At 44.8% G+C, this 17,710-nt stretch overlaps 1 protein-coding gene across 3 annotated transcripts; it reads left to right on the top strand.

Annotated features, from left to right (window-relative positions):
- Positions 1-11,648: 11,648 nt before the first annotated feature.
- Positions 11,649-17,602, top strand: ca15b (carbonic anhydrase XVb). Of its 3 annotated transcripts, none has more exons than XM_060035989.1 (9): positions 11,649-11,804; positions 12,009-12,120; positions 14,303-14,329; positions 14,455-14,628; positions 14,903-15,051; positions 15,606-15,701; positions 16,114-16,192; positions 16,709-16,872; positions 17,050-17,602. In XM_060035989.1, exons 1-9 carry the CDS (start codon positions 11,802-11,804, stop codon positions 17,263-17,265), a joined length of 1,020 nt encoding a protein of 339 aa, XP_059891972.1. In that variant the 5' UTR covers positions 11,649-11,801; the 3' UTR covers positions 17,266-17,602. The 3 variants fall into 3 exon arrangements, with proteins under 3 accessions (XP_059891972.1, XP_059891973.1, XP_059891974.1); XM_060035990.1 differs by having other exon boundaries at positions 11,674-11,804; positions 11,964-12,120; XM_060035991.1 differs by lacking the exon at positions 11,649-11,804 and adding an exon at positions 11,904-11,922.
- The last annotated feature ends 108 nt before the right edge of the window (positions 17,603-17,710 follow it).

The following is a 17,710-nucleotide window of genomic DNA, read 5'->3' as shown; positions in this document are numbered from 1 at the left end:
TGTCTGACCATGGCTTGTTTGTTTGTGTCCTCAGTCAGTCCTTATATTCATTCTGTTGAGGTTGACCAAAACATACGCCGAACAGAGGTGTCCGGTGTTTAAAACCATGGTGTACGTTAGGAGGTGGAAGGAAATAATTCATGATAGGATTTGTTGCATTTTCGGTCAACAGTCTTTCATTTATCAAGATATCTCGCTATAATGTAAATCTCACCACTGTACTAGTAGTCGTGGCCAGCATGGTGGCGAACATATTGGCTAGCATGGTGGCCAACATGTTGGGCGGCATGATGGCTAGCATGATGGCTGGCATGGTGGCCAGCATGGTGGCTAGCATGATGGCGACCAGCATGGTGGCTAGTATGATGGCTGGCATGGTGGCCAGCATGGTGGCCAGCATGGTGGCTAGCATGATGGCTGGCCTGGTGGCCGGTGCCATGCCGTAATTCCGACGCCTCATTGTTCCAACGTCTCAATGGTCCGAAATATTTCCCATTAGATCGACATGCCACTATGCCGACGGTTCAAAGTTACGAAAACGGAACCGCATTATAGGCCGACGGTTCAATATGCCGAATAGGCCTACATATAAAGAGTTTCCTCTCTCTCTCTCTCTCTCTCTCTCTCTCTATATATTGGAGAGCAAAGTGACGAGCGAGAGAGAGAGAGAGAGAGAGAGAGAGAGAGAGAGAGAGAGAGAGCCGATGAAGAGGAAGAAGGAGAGAGAGACAGAGAGAGAGAGACACAGAGAGATCTCTTGGCCAAGAAAGAAGTGTTGAAGAAGAAATGGACATTGATTCACCGCGACTGCAGCCCGGGCACAGCGGGCACCGTGACTGCGACCCCCCGTTGTGTAGGGCTGCGCGACCGCGACCAAGGATCAATACTGGTCAATACTGTCACAGCAAAGTGACGAGAGAGAGAGAGAGAGAGACTCTTTATGTAGGCCTATTCGGCATATTGAACCGTAGGCCTAATGCGCCTCCTTTTTGAAAAGTCGGACAAACGGCCCTTCGGACCAATGGGTTCCGTTTTCGTAACATTGAACCGTCAGCATAGTGGCATGTCGATCCAATGGGAAATATTTCGGACCATTGAGACGTCGGAACAATGAGGTGTCGGAATTACGGGCAGGCCCCCTGGTGGCCAGCATGATTTCCAGAAGGGATGCAAGCATGATGGCTAGATGACGCTAGATGATCATGTGGGCGATCCCTGTGATCTTGATTACAAAAACATTGGCATAGCCGATACTGAGGCTCATCGTGCCTAGTGGAATTATACCTACAGTCACTCGTAGCCGTAAGCATTCCTGCACGCATTCCTAATGATCTTATCATGAGGTTATGTGACTGCACCTGCTAACAGCAGCATAGCATTCTACTCTAGTTGACAGATGGGTGTGGGTTTTAGTGACAAGCATCCATCATCAAAGTAAACTGTACAATACACAGTTGTACAGTGAAAGTACTACTTTTCAGTTGAAACGTTCTTTTGCTGTAGTTTTTCTCTACCAGTTACTTGATTTTATTTTGATACAGAAAAACAAATCAATCGGACATCAAAAGGAGGTTTGAACTGAAGAGTGTTTGGAGGGCAAACATTGAGACAGACCCATGACGGATCATCTGAAAGCGAGCCAGGGCTGAGGGGAAGAATGTGCATTGATCTAGATTAGATAACGTAAATCAACAATCAATGTTCCCGAAGGTTAAAAATTAAACAATGTCTGACAATGAGGAAACAGGTGAAAGTGCTATGTACATGATTATTATGTGTTATCAGCCTGTTTTCAGAAACAGTTTACCGGCCCACAGCCTCACAGACATTACTGTGGGTTCAGAGACAAGAGAGCAGTCTGCCACAAAGATTATGTTAGAGCGGACAAGTAGAACAGACTAGAAGAACAGAGACTAGAGAACAGAGACTATAGTAGAACAGACTAGAAGAACAGAGACTAGAGAACAGAGACTAGAACTGAGACTTTAGTAGAATAGACTAGAACAAAGATTATGTTAGAACAGACTATGGTAGAACAGAGACTATAGTATAAAAGACTAGAACAGAGACAGTAGAACAGACTATTATAGAACAAAGACTAGAACTGAGACTATAGTAGAACAGAGTAGAACAGAGACTAAATATGACTAGAACACAGACTGAAGAACAGACTGAAATATATAATCTAAGATTAAAATAGTTACCTTTATAGACAGTATTTCAACTAATTAGAGTATTTTGCAGTCTAACCCTAATGTGGTGTAAAACAGGTTAACCTTTACCTGGGTAGTCACAGTCACACACAGTTGAGTATCAACTTTGTGTTAGCTGACACTCAATACGTTTATCAAGAACATGTCATGATACGCATCTCGTGGATATTATATGTATCGGCATTAACTGAATTTCTGTCATGATCCGTCCCTGTTTTTCACATCCACCTGTCTGCCACTCTGTCATTCCCTAATTAACTCAACCACCTCCACCTTTGTGCTCCCTATATTAGTCCTCTCCTCCCAATCATTCCCTGCCAGATTGTCTCCAGAGTTTCTCAGAGCTTTCCCGCGACTTGATACCACATACTTCTCCGATCCTGCCTGTTGCCAATTCCTACCTGTCTGACTACCTTGCCTGCCGCCCAGCCCCTGTCTGTCTGTCTGTCTGTCTGTCTGTCTGTCTGTCTGCCTGTCTGCCTGTCTGCCTGCCTGCCTGCCTGCCTGCCTGCCTGCCTGCCTGCCTGCCTGCTCCTTTGTCCCCGGCTCCTGATCCACCCGTTTGCCTCCCGTTGCCGATCCCTGCCCGTCTGACTATCCTGCCTGCCGCCCAGCCCCTGTCGGTCCAACCCGGTATCACGCGATTTCGTGCTCATGCGCACAAACGTTAATCTGTGCGCATCGTGTCCCAGATCACGATTGTCCGACTTTTTTTAGTGCTGCACAGAACGAAATGTAAACCAATGCATTCTGAATGGGAACGTTCTCCGACAATTAACGTTGTTTTTGAGGAGGTCTGCTTACAAATCAGAAATGTTGACATATATATATAACTAGATAATAATATACAGAAATATAAATAGAGGGTGCACTGTACTATCTGCGCTCACCCCTTCTGAAGCTGCTCTCTCTCTCGCTCTCTCTCTCTGTCCCTCCCTTTCTCTCTCTCGTTTCGTTTTGTGGAGCACGTCAATAGTCGGAGAACGCTCCCATTCAGAATGCATTGGTTCACATTTCGTTCTGTGTAGCACTAAAAAAGATTAATAACGTTTTTGCGCATGAGCACGACATCGCGTGATACCGGGTTGGTCGGTCTGTCTGCTCTTCTGTCCCCGGCTCCTGATCCACCAGCCTGCCCCCCCCCCCCCCCCCGTTGCTGACCTCTGACTATCCCGCCTGCCATCGAGTCCCTGTAGGTTTGTCTGCGTACCCGCGCCCTATTCCTGGTCCGTCCGTCTGCCCTCGGGTTGCCGACCTCTGCCTGCCGACTACCATCAGCCTGTCGATCCTCTCCCCAAACACAGCCTCGTACTTATCCTGCGCCAGTCGCCTGTCTGTGCACTTGGGTTCTGCTAAACGCCCCAATTATAATTTCAGTGTAGACAGATCAACATGTCAAGTGAATAGAAAATATTGAACCTCAGACACTTTAATGTTACACGTCAGATTCCGTCTTGATTCTGTTCCCCATCAACTGCTCCTTCATATGTATTTTCAGTCGTTCGATCCGACTGACTTTCATATCAATAGAATACAAATAATATGTCAATATTGTGTAGCGATGTCCGCGCACCACGTCTCTTAGTGGCTGCCCCACTCCTGTGACGTGACTGAGCTCCTCGGAACACAGGACACAGGGTGCCCTGATGATGGGGAACGTGGTGAAATGTAGGCGCATACATTGATACATGACCAGGTGCTCCATGTTGCCATACAGGACATCATGTGGAATGTGTGGTGATGGCTGGTTTAACCTGTACCCACTGATGACTCAATGTGCAACCGATGTGCAGCCTCACCCAGCGCCAGAGTTCAAGCAGACCCGGCCCGGTGAGGCAGCTGAAACCAGCCAACATCCACCCACACTCCCACGTATTCAAATAAGCATCACGATCATGCCAAACCCGAAACCTGATACTCAATCTAACGTAAGAGTTAACATGTCTTAGCCTGTCTTTGGTCTATCAGATGCATATCAATAAACTAATTTGGTCTATCCGAGTAAACCGCGAAAGATTCACGGTGGTGGATTTACAAATGGTGTTTACCCGCTGATCATTTGGGAGTTTACTAAACTTGTGATTGTGTGTAGATGATCAATAGACTACTGATCATTCAGTGCAAGTCACCCATCAGGAAGCTGCAGAAGGTCAGGGGGATGAGATCAGCTCCTTGCTCAACCTCAACGATGCCACATCACAAAATAGCTTTTACCTCCAGCATTGAATAAAGGGTCAGAGGTGTAGACACTCCCCCCGTTGATTCACCTAAATCAACTCGTTGGCTGGAAACTTTCAGAGGGTAAAAAAACTGCAGCTTTAGAACGCACTGACAGTTCTATAGAGCTGTTGTTGTTGTAAATGGAGCGGCTTTATCTTAAAGGGAAACAGCACTCCATGGCGAGATGAAGAAGCATAACCTCACATATTTTAAAGAGTTTTTTCAGCATTAACCGAATAACATAATTGTTATATTATCCAAGTAAGGATTGTCTCTGCTCATACTCCAACTCTCTTAGCTAATTCACCAAGAGAGCTGCAAGTTCAGTCACCTGTTATTCGCAGTTTCGCAATTTCCTATAAGTTGTCCATACGTTGTCTGATGCTTAGTTCAGTCGTATGCTTTTATCCGGTGAATTCAGGAGCAGGTCGGGGTCAGGTCGAGGCCTCTTGCTCTGTGATGCCCACGGGTTCGACCGATGACGCTGGAGAAATCAATCCACGTCCCTAGAGTCTTGGAGCTGAACATATTGTAACAGCTACCACACCATCCTGCCTCCATAACTCTCCCCACCCTCTTTGATTAGAGCCACACTACATCTACATTTACATTAAGGGCATTTAGCAGACGCTTTTATCCAAAGCAACCTACAATAAGTACATTTGTCAGAAGAAAGAGAAACAACAACATATCGCTGTCGGTGCAGTAGGATGTCCATAGAACCAAGTGCCAAGCACTAACAATCACTAGGTTAACCCATTCCCTGTATACAACAGAGATAGTTATGATAAGATGCTACATTTTTAAGTGCCAGGAAGAAGTACAACATACAATAAGTGCGTACATTAAGTGCCAGGACGTAAAACATGTTTTACTTAAACATGTAAGTTCCAACAGAAGGCCGTGTCTTTGACCGTCTCTTCCCGTCTCCCCTGGCGTGAAGCCGTATTGAGCCCAACCCTCCCTCTCTGTGGCCACGTCCGGCCCCCTAATAACCCTCACCCAGCCCTCATCCTGGCTGTGGCCTTGTGGCCTGCGTGTGGACAGACCCACAGACGCTCCGACGCCTCCAGGGCGAGGCGAGAGTTTCAACAGTCTGCGGCCCTCTCTAATTTGATGATTGCATACTTGTAGGTTCGGTTGTCTACAATAGCAACAAGTGTAATTGAGGTAGGCCGCTTAGCCTTGTGAGCAATAACGTGAGCAATTACGGGGCCTTGGCAGAGTCAGGAACAGTAGCAAACATTGCACCCAGAGAGATGGCAGGGCCTTTCATCTGATCTATCTGAGGGTTGAACCTTGAGTAGTAGTGCTTCAGCATGTTGATGTGACTTACACGGAACTGGGGTTTACGATCAGCAGTACAAACGACACAGTCTGTTAAACTCAACTTCTTGGCTATTTCAAAGGGAGCGGAGAAACTGGCAGGACGAGCATTCCTCATGGGAAACAATACTCGAATGCTTAATTGTAGGATGATTGGCTGCAATAACAATATGTGTGAGGTATGCTACCTGATAGGCTGACCAAACGTCCTCTTTTCCCCGGACATGTCCACTTTTTACGTCCCGTCCGGGTTTTTTTTATTAATTGATGATAATGTCCGGTTTTCGGACATTATCTCGTCGCATATTTGTTTTTGCCTCGTCGCATATTTGTGTTTCTGGGTCTTTCACATAACCTACTAGTTATTACCATTGTATATGTCTATTGTTATTACGGCCTTCCAAGTTCTGGAAATGGTATCTCCCTTACGTTCCACCTTCTTGCGCGAGCTGACTGTAGAGAGAGTCTGTCATTGGGCGACGAAGTGTCCTCTTTTTCACAAACTCAAATCTGGTCACCCTGACCATGTCTACTTTGTTATTTGTTTTTATCACGCAAGCACTAATGAGTTCTTCTGAGCCACCTAGAGTACTGTGTTGTTCGCTAATGGTACTTATAGTTTGAGGGGAAACGTCATGCTACTTCAATGCTCATTAACAGAGTTTTCCTGGATTTTCATAGGGGGGTGTCATATATATAGGGCCTGTTGTGTCTGTTTGGGCTGTAAGAGCTGTACAAATAAAATGTAATTGATTGAACGTATCCTGGCTGTGAATCACAGAGTGTTGACAAAAGTAATTACTCTGGAATTCGCGTTTTCTATGGGAAGGATTCGGGCTAGTCAAACCTTTTTTCTGTGGAAACAGCGTCGATGTTGCATACCACAACCGTTTCACAGCACACGTATGAGGCGGTACCATCTTACATCAGAGAACACCCGAGGCAGACAGCTCCCCGGAAGTTATTTGAAGTACTTTTTGTTTTGGAGTCGTTCCATCTAACCAGCATTTGCTGACCAAGCAGGCGGGACCAGTCACTAAAGGTGTGATCACGTTAAGTAAACATGGGCATTGATCTTTGAGTGAGGTTTCCCGCTGTTGTGCTAATCCCTCGCGTGGAAAGAGCAGTTACTCGTGTGTCACTTTAGTCTCGCTTTACTTTTGCCGTCAGTTGCAAAGCTGATGGATTAAGTTGCTTTCATAGCAGGCTCATGTTGGTGATTAATTTAAATTCAAAACTGGGCTCACTGTCAGCGGCGGCCCGCATCAGATTATGTCGCGTGAGATGTTGATTCAGTCTGAGAACGCTCCCGGACAGAACCTTAGTTTGGAAGTCATGCTTAGTGACACGACAAATAGCCTACTTCCAATTGAAATACAAAATTTAGAAAATAGGCCTACGTGTCCCTGATCACGTTTCAATAGATTAAATAACGTGAGTGTCACGTATTTTCGTGAGACCAGGTTCGAGCGTGTGCATGGGTTGAATTGCGTGTGTCTCACGCCGAATGCATGAGACATGAGAGCCCTGTACTTACGTGACACAAACCAGCACCGCAAACGTTCTCTCCCGCTTGAGATGACGTCTTTCTTTATAGGTTCATGGGTCTGATTCGCCGATTTCCCATGCTGATATCCCCGGAGATTCTCGTGCATCTTCGACAATTTGGCTATAGATTGTCTCATTACACGCTAAATAATATAATTATAGCCTATACATATATATAGCCTATACATATATATAGGCAATATATATAATTAGGCTATATATATATATATATATAGCATTTGTGGTTTTGGCATAAACATAACTAGGGTGCACTGTACTATCTGCGCACACCCTTTCTGAAGCCTCTCTCTCGCTCTCTCTCTCTCTCTGTCCCTCCCTCTCTCTCTTTCTCTCTCTCGTACCGTTTTGTGGAGCACGTTAATTGTCTGAGAACACTCCCATTCAGAATGCATTGGTTTAGATTTCGTTCTGTGTAGCACGCAGAACTATCGTGCTCTGGAACACGCTTCCAGAGCACTATCGTGCTCTGGAACACGCTTCAATAGATTAACGTTTGTGCGCAGGAGCACGCAATCGCGTGATACCGGGTTGACATATACATATATATTTACCACCAGGTGTGAGTGTGATTAGCCATTACAAGCTGTTTAAAACATGCCCCGCCCTGTGAAGGCACAAGTGGGAGAGTCTAGATCTAGATGTATGCTGGAAAGATCAGTCCACCCAGTGGATTCTACCAACCGGTCGGCTTATGTCTTCAGAAACGTCTTGTGATCCCTTCTGTTGGTGAGGTAGGGGCCCTGAGTCCGACCCTTCTAACATAGGCCTCCTCGCAGGATAGACTAAAACGGAATGGAATAAACTAATGTTTGAAGATATTCAGACGACACAGAATGCTGAATATAGCCCAGATGACATTTGCTTGCCCAGCAGTTAGATCCAGTAACACCCACTAAATCAACAGTTCACACCATATTACTGCAAGGCATTTTGGAAAGTTTTATCGCAGTGAATAACTGTGGGGGTACGTGCGACGTCTGGCCTGCGGTGGGAGTATGGGCAGGTTGGGAACACACCGGATCGGCTGGGGGGAGTGGAACTGATTGCGAGCAGGTGCCCGCGATCAGGTCCAATCAGGGATTGTGTATTTATGTGCCTGCTTTGTTTGTAGTAGGAGAACCAGGGAGCAGAGAGAGAAAGAGAGCGCAGATCGCGGAACGCAGAATGCTGAACGAGAGGACTCTCCCGCACTTTGTTGATTTATAGTTTCAAGCCACTGTTCTGTTTTACTTTTGTTTGGAATAAACAAGGTCCCAGTGAGTGACGACGAACTTCGGTCTCCGCTCGCTCAATGACCTGCTACAATAACATATTCTCTTTATCAAACTTTGATGGATGACTAAAAACATCCACTTGGTTGAACATCGAAGTCAAAGTCAAGTTTATTGCATCCATAACAATGGAAGTGACAATGCTTATGCTCAACATCATACTCACATAAAAAAATAACCTCAGTCGAGTAGATGGTACACATAAACATGCATCTGCGCCTATAGTAATAGGCACTGATATAATAAATTAACACTATAAGATAATAAGTTTGCACACAGACATACAATAAACAAGTTCTACAAACGTAAGTGCGCATTGTGCGGCCTAACCGATTGTGGTATAAAACAAGCGGTAAGGCAGCTAATTGATGACGCCAATGTCCCTGTTTGGATATTGGGTACCAGGGACTTTAACTCTGCTGAAGAGATGGGGTAGAGCAGGCTGAATGGCTGCATTACAATAAGTCTTGGTTGGCCTTAACTCAGCAGCCTGCTGTTTCAACTCCATTAAACTCGTGTTATGCTGGCTAGGATGGATATCAGGTCATCAATCACATCACTGGTCGTACATAGTTGAGCGGCGGCAGTAAATACATCTGTATGGTGACGCTATCGTGCAGCGGATAGCCATCTGCAGTCCCTCCAGCCTGTGCAAATTTCTGACATGCTCAACAACGCCGGCTCTAACTCGTGGTTTCATACTGATGCGTATCTGATCAGTAAGCTGTCAATCAGACTAAAATGCCAAAGAGACAAAAATGTAATCTTTCAGGGTTGGAGTGGGTTCACCACCTTTGAAAGGATGTTCTCAAACATCTTTTCTAAGAATGTATCTATCTCGGTCACATTGTGTCTCAGAAGTTAAAAGTAATTAGTCTTCACATTTAACATTGCTAGCATTGTTTAGCGTCTCATCTGAGCTATCTTTGTACACAGGGAATGGGTTAACCTAGCGGTTGTTAGTGCTTGGCACATGGTTTTTACTGTACCGACAGCGATATATTGTTGTTTCTATTTCCTTTGACAAATGTCCTGATTGTAATCCACGTCTGATAAACACCCTAAATACAAAATGTACATGTACATTTTAGAGGTATGCTAGGAAAATCCCTGAATGAACCATGCAGTTGTGCTGGTGGTGGAGACCAGATGATAGGCTGGCCTATGCACCGTGTATTCTGCAAAAAAAAGGCCTTCCAAAGTGAAGGAGAGCTGGGGAACAGACTTATATCAGAGGAAAACATGTTGAATCATGACGGGTTCCGTTCCCGAAGCTGAGGGGAGTTTGGGCAGGAGAAGGACTGGGCCGCCTTGGCAAAACTGTATGCCATGAAGTTTGCAACGCACAGGAATGGCTGCCACTGCTTGGGGTTGTAATTAATGTTATTAATCTGAGCAGGAATGGCCAAAATAATTAACAAAAATGACTCGTATTTATGCTATCGTCATCGCTAGCAAATCCTGTTTTGTGAGCTGCCACCTTCCTTGGCCTGGAGAACTTGGAAAGAGATGGATAATCTCAAAAGGCCTTGTGCTGGTTTAATCAAGTTTAACTAATGGAGGTAAGGGCTTTTTCTTTTAATTGTATATAAAAGGCACAGCGGCTGAGTGAAGACGGACAGCATGTGGTTTGAATAAGCTCGGTAAGACAGCTCAGCTAATTATCCAAGTCCGGACTTCGACGTCATGCTCCCTTCAATAATCTTCTGTTAGTAGGCCTACTCGTGTATGGCTGTGTTTGACTCACTTGTTCCCTTCTTCTAAATATAGTGAACACGACATGGTACACTGGATAGGGAACAAGAATTGGGGGAATTTGAACACAAATTATGTGCTGGGAATCAAGGTTACGTCTGTCAATCGCATAATCACGCCGACATGAACGATTTTTCACGGCAATGTATTTCTGAGACATTGCATCTAAGTCAGAAGAGTCTTCGAAATGCAAAAAAGCACGAAATTGTTATAGAAAATGTACCTGTTTTAATGTAGCCTATGCATACACCATTCTCCTCTCTAGCAGAGCGAGAACAGTTTCACCCCCTCCCAAGAGGGCTATTGTCCTTCAACAAAGGGAACACGGTTCAACCCTCCATTATCTTTAGGGGAAGGGGGCCGTTTTTTTTCAGCCCCGCTCTATAGGCCGTTTTTCCTTACATTCAAAGGGGGAGATATTTACATCCTGGGTTCCTGCCAAGCAGGAACCCGGGATTCCACAAGGATTGACGCAAACTTGTTTTGTCGTTCGTTATGTAGGCCTACTTCTGACTCATAATATATTACTTTTTGAATTGCATATTTTATATGGGTCTTATATCGGGCTTGTAGGCCTACATCAGAATGCCTTAAGGGATTAATTAATCATAAATAAGAAGAAATATACTGTAACCTATCCTAATTAATAGTTAGTTTTTGCCATGTCTCGCATGTGAAAGATACTTTCAAAAGATCCCCATAATGAGCAATAATGTGAAGATTAATTAGGCCTACTAAACAATGATCAGAACTACTAATAACATCCAATGACATAACAATAACAAAACTACCAATATCATTCTAACTATCACCTAAATAACATCCTTAGTATCAGAACCTCAATAGCAACCTAAATATCATCACCTAAATAACATCCAAAATATCACCTAATTAACATCTTAAATATCAACACCTAAATAACATCCTCATTATTATCGCCTAAATACCATCACCTAAACTAAATCCTAAATATCACCGAAATAACATCCTAAATTGCATCCTAAATATCATCACCTAAATATGCTAGGATAAATAACCAAAACTCCCTAAATGTCGCAGCTTATTTTTTTATTTAAATTTTTTACCTTTATTTATTCTCAGAAAAATCAGTTGAGAGTTGACCCTCATTTGCAATGACATCGAGTAAAACAAATGCAAAGCAAACACAACAATACATACACAATATACAATGCAAATACATCAAATATACAATATATAATTTATTGCGATGTAACGTCACGTGCCGTCCCTATTGATATAGGTCTCTGAAAAAATATTCCATAAATAAAGTCTACGTGTCTGTGCTTATCTGCATGCCGGTCTGTTGCAGGGGACGGGAGGTCAAAGAGGCGGGGTCGCGCCCCACCTCCAGCTATAAAATCGCAGGTGGACGCAGACCAGGGCATCTCTCACACCCACACGCGTATTCTCGTCCGTCCCTCCTCGCATGGTAACACACCGGACTATATTTCTATCCATTTTATTAAACCTAAAAATGTAAGCCAGTTCTTTTAGAGTTTTTCATCACATGGAGAACATTGATTTGAGAACAGGTGGAATGTTAATTGGTAATGTTGGATCGATAATGGATGCATTTCTCTTCCTGCAGAAAAATCAGGTCAGTGATTAACTTCAGGCGATATTAAACCATCAGGTCCACCAGCCCAAAGGAAGCCCACTGAACGCGGTCCAGATGCAGCTGCTCGGAGGTCTCCTCGTGTTGTGCGCCCTAGCGGGACAAGGCCGCTGTGCCGACGCCTCGATCGGTGAGTCCTCTAGTTACTTTGTGTGGAACATGTAGCCTACTCCGGTAGAAAAATGAAATTCCCAAGAAGGGTATGGCCCGGACCCACAGTTTGAATTTTCTCCGGGTGAGTGAGTTGAGGGGGTTGGGGGGTGGGTGAACGTCTTGATATCGACTGTTGTGATTACGACTTCGTTTATCTGACCAACGTGATATCTCCCATGCACCAGTGGCGCGTTATTCACGCAGGAGCCGTGCGTAATGAGTTAACTACCATGAAAATCGAACCTTTAGTTTGTAATTATATTAAAATCGTATCCTGAACCTATAGTTTCTAATTATGAAATTAAATCCTGAACACGGAGATCAGGAAGGTGGAAAGGACGTCGGTCTCTGGGATTGTTGGTTAAAGTCTTCAATACGACCCAAATATATAATACCGTTATATAATACTACCGCTAAATAAGTTCAAACTAACTCGGGTCCTACATAATCTTCAACAAATAAACTTGAATTGTAATGCAGAATGAACCCAACCAGTAAATAAATAGTAGCCTATTTCAGTGATTTAAACAAGCGCAGGCCTAATGGTCAGATCAAAGATTATTGAAAGCAAGACAAGAACACTAGAGACATTCAAACATATGAGGAGACTCCGCCGCCTCGTGATGTTCACCTCTGCTCCGCGTATAGCCCGTCTCACTGCGAACGGAGAGGGAGAGGAAGACAACGACGCGTCACGCTAAAGGCACAAGAACGATGGTTTCACTTTGTTCTCGCTAAATAAAGCCTCGATTCCTAAATGTGGGAAGGCATTGAGTGCATCAGCAAATAACTTATTTTTCTGCACTCAAAGTTGCATGACGCTAACAGCGTGCAACTTTATCCGACGGGCCACCATGGAAAAGCATTTAGCGAACGCCAAAGCAAAGTTGTACACGCAATATGCATTCTGTAGTCATCATGATAATTGCATATCTTTAAATACAAAGTAAACACGTTAACATTAGAGATGCGGTGGTCTGGACTCACCTGGCCCGCTGGTGAAGTGAAGAAACACTTCCGCTGCCGTACCTGTAGTGGCGGACGGAGACCAGAGCGCATATCTTTTGATACGCTGAGGAAAGTAGTTCCATTATTTCGACACCGCTCCATTGCCTCTTCGTGATTTTCCAAAAAAAAGATTTACGTGATTATGAAATTATTATTAAAAAATATTTATTTTTCAAAATTATCCATTTGCAATGTGTGTTTATTACTGAATAATTGCATGAAAATGTTGAAAATAAATAAATAGCCAAGGGCCTTTGCAAGAAAGGAGGCTGGCCGACGTTACTCTGGTCCAGGTATAGCCACTGAAGGGAGGCAAAGAGGCCAAAACTCACATTTGCAGTCTTGGAGAATAAAAAATAACCAATCACAATTCAGTTTCACTGTTGCGAGGCAAATCATCAACACCATTAAATTCCAATTCCAATTCAAAATTAATTAATTACCATGTTAAACATAGGCAACCAATTGCAACCAATCATAAATCTGCTATTTATTTTTTTAAAGTTCTAAGCAAATGAGCCTTCAGTTGCCGCCTTGACTTGTGCGGCAACTGACTAGAAGGCTCATTTGCATTACATTTAAGCAGCACGCACCATGAAAGAACTTTACTTTAAGAAGTTGAACTTTGTCTGCACGTTTGATTAAATGTTTAGAAGCATTGCACTCTGCTGACACACCGTTAAGTGTCTAGTTTTTAGTTATGATCCTCTCTAATGCGCCTCCACACGACGCGCAGACGAGTTTTTTTTAAAAGTTGTGTAGGCCTACGCTTTAGAAAAGACATGCATGTGCGGGTGCACTGCGCACGTTCATGAACGCGCCTTCATGTTTGCCTCCCTGCTGAGCTCGGCCAGGAACCTCTACTGCAACGCTCCATTATTATTTGCTACTTTCTTAGCAGGGATGTGAGAGATGATCAATTAAAATGAATTGGTTAAATCTGGAAGTGACATCTGACTTCAACAACTTTCCATTCAGAGGTGGCAAACTCCAGGTGTAAGGAGAATGTATACCAATGCCTTTTTTAATTGATTAGTCAAGTTAAACAAGGTTTACATAATTTGTAAATAATTGCATATTATCATCATAATCCATATTTCCACGACCATGTTGACAGTCTCCTGAAATGTTTTTTTTGTTTCTCGTGGCAGATTGGTGTTACCAGGACGCATCATGCGGTGAGCCATCAACGCTTGGATGCCCTCCCATCACAGACACCAGACATCCTGTATTACTCTTACTACTGTTTCTAGGCCTGCGGTTAAGTATGAGTCAGTGTTAAGTGTGTGCCCTCACATTTCAGGTCCTGCGACATGGCCCGTGTCGCTAGCCGTCGAGTTCTGCAACGGGAGCAGGCAGTCCCCCATTAACATCAATTCCAGCAAGGCCGTAGAAGACTCCGAACTGGTTGACTTCTCCTTCACCGACTATGACAACAAATTAGGGTTGACCAAGATCAAGAACACTGGAAAAACCGGTAAGAGTCTTGCTGTCACTCTCACTCCCTGATTTGTATTTCCAATTTCAACTGACAAAATCTAGTATCAAGCTTTTCCTCAATATAAAATGGGCCTAAAAAGTCGAATCTACATTTATCCAACGGATCACATTAGCTAAAAGTAGACGCTAACATTTAAACATTCGCTCAAGCTTTTGTGGACCTTCCCCTGAAGACTATCGGAGTGCAGTTTGTCCTGTCTGTGTGAGCTGCTGTTGTAACGCGTCCTGCTTGTCGTGGTGGTTCTCTGTAGTCAAGGTGACGCTGGCGAACGGTACGGTGTCCGGAGGGGGTCTGCCCAACAGCACCTACCAGAGCCTGCAGTTCCACCTCCACTGGGGCAACGGCTCGACACAGCCAGGCTCGGAGCACACGGTCAACGGGAAGCGTTACCCCATGGAGGTAGGCTGTCCACACGGCGCCTGGTTCTCCCAGCGCTCCCAGTGAGGAGAGGGCGTGGGTGGACACCACGCATCTCTTATCATTAAATAAGACACTCTGGGCCCTACACAAAAGCAGTCTTTGTGGGCCCCCTATTTATCTTAATTCATGTATCTCGCCAGAAAATTATATTCGGGCAAGCAATTAACTGATTAAGTCACTGATTAACTCTTTATACAGCGTTTAAGTTTGGGTTGTGGGTGGGTGGAGACATTGTAGTCATAATGCAGTTCATTTATTGGGCTATAATGAATAATTCATCCTGTACTATGAAAGTATGCTTTAAGCCAGATTCCTCATTGACTGCCTTCACTCTAAACAACTGCTGACATTAAACCATGGATTCTAAACCATTGTACTTCTGCCCTTTGTGTTCACTGGCCCCTCAAGTCTTATTCATGAGTGATTTATCCTTTACTCAAGTTAAGCTAACCGTAACAAAAATAACCACCTGTTTCCGTCCAATTGTAACAGCAGGAATTTGACGTGGTTGTGTTTGCATGTCTTTGAATTAGATGCACATTGTGAGCGTTAAGGCGATCTACGACGGGAACACCACACTCGCTGTTGCGGACAACGAATCCATCGCAGCGCTGGGGTTCTTCTTCGAGGTGAGCAGACACAAACACTGGTCCCGCTGGTCTGGTGAGACCGCCGATGTCAGGGGCGCAGAGTCGCTCAACAGCTTCCGCTAGAGACTCGAGACTCGCTTGTTCAGAGTGCACCTAGATTCTGCGTAGCCTCCCCCAGCACCCCTCTTAAGAACTTATTGTATGTTGGAAGTCCTGGCACGTAGTGTACGCGCACTTATTGTATGTTGTATATCCTGGCACTTAAAAATAGTACTTGGCATTGTGCAGCATCTTATCCTCGCTATCTTTGTTGTATACGGGGAATGGGTTAACCTGACAAGTTATTGCTTGGCACTTGGTTCAATTAACATCTTTACTGTTCCGAATGTGCGGGTTATCTGCTGGCCTTGCTTCTCACCGCTGTCTCTCTCCTGCTTGGGGAGGGCTTCAGGAGATGGACGGCCCCGCTACAAGGGCCTCTACCTACTGGGACACACTGGCGTCGTACCTGCCCAACATCACAAACGGCGGTGAGTGGCTCAGGGTTCCCTGAGACATTTAACTAGATGTTCCGATAATATTTGTATTGTTTTTGTCCCGATACGATCCCTGAACTTGAGCATCGGCCGATACCTGGTGTATATACCGATACAGCATCTAGCATTTAACCACTAATGGCACACTAATCAGAACTAGATCGTTTACATTTATAATTATACATTTGTGTTGTAGTTAGGCATCCATGTTTTAACGATTTGGTAGCTCGAATGGGAGTTTCCCATTCCAACTTTCCACCTCTGACCTTTAACGAACGCAGCATAACACTGCACATGTTGGACGTTCTTTGCCTGTTTAGTAAATGAGCTAGTCATGTGATGGTGTCGGACCGGGCCAAAGACTTGCGTACTCGCCAATACCCGATAGCAGTATCGGAGGAATTTCTGATACTGGTATCGGAACAACTCTACATTTAACTGGGATGCCTTCTCAATGCAACGTGAGGGCTGCAGTACCAAACAGTACTTAAACAGTGTATTTGGCTTCAGGTGATTATGCCAACTTCACCGACAAGATATCCCTTGATGACCTTTTGGAGGGAGTGGATCGTACCAAGTACTACCGCTACCTGGGCTCCCTCACCACGCCTAGCTGCAACGAAGTAGTGATCTGGACCGTCTTCAAAGAATCCATCAAAGTCAGCAAAGAGGCGGTGAGTCACTTCCTGTCGGATCAATCGTTTGACTGTAGGCCCTAACGCCTGCTGGTGAAACCCAAGTGAGGAGAGGATTTGCGGTTCATGTGGTGCACCCCATCAGTCTGTTGGATGGCGCTGGTCCTCATTCAGCTCTCTTCCCCCCCCCCCCCCCCCCCCCCCCCCCCCCCCCAGATCGACCTCTTCAGCAGCACGGTGCGAGTGGCCAATGGGACGTCTGCGCTGTTGCTCAACACCTACAGACCCATCCAGCCCGACCAGGCCATCAGGACCAACGCCAGGCCAACCACCACCACCACCGCCGCCGCCACCACCAGCAGCAGCTCCTCCGTCACGCTGGCCTCCGCCCTAATGGCCATCGCAGCGCTCTGGGCCTTTAAGGGAGTGTAGCTCATAGCTAAGCTAAAGGGCCGGGACTGCAGTGGGATCACCTCCCAGACTGTCCCGGTCCGGTCACACAATTGAGAAAAGAGATTTAATGGAGGAAGAGAAGTTTTGATGACGAACGGGGGGGACCGTTCAAAGAAACTTAATTCTGTGCAGAACCCTGAAGCCAAAGAATGTAGATAGTTGGATTTGGTTCTTGCATGATGGTGGCTGCTTATGGATCATTTTTACTATTAATCAGCTAAATGACCTAATCTTAATAATTAATTATTAACTCACTTTGTATGTTAAACCATAACTATTTGCTAATGAATAATGAAGGAATAAATGAAGGATGTTATCATGTCGTTTTCTTTGGCCACAGGAACATTTCTTGAGGGGTTGTTCTACGGTTAAGATACATTTACCCCTCCCTGTAAGTCGCTTTTATCCAAAGCGACTTACAGTA

This window comes from Gadus macrocephalus, chromosome 18 (assembly GCF_031168955.1).
Source record: "Gadus macrocephalus chromosome 18, ASM3116895v1".
Taxonomy (NCBI): Eukaryota; Metazoa; Chordata; class Actinopteri; order Gadiformes; family Gadidae; genus Gadus; species Gadus macrocephalus.
Note: the sequence above shows the minus strand (reverse complement) of the source record. Positions and strands in the feature narration are given on the sequence as shown.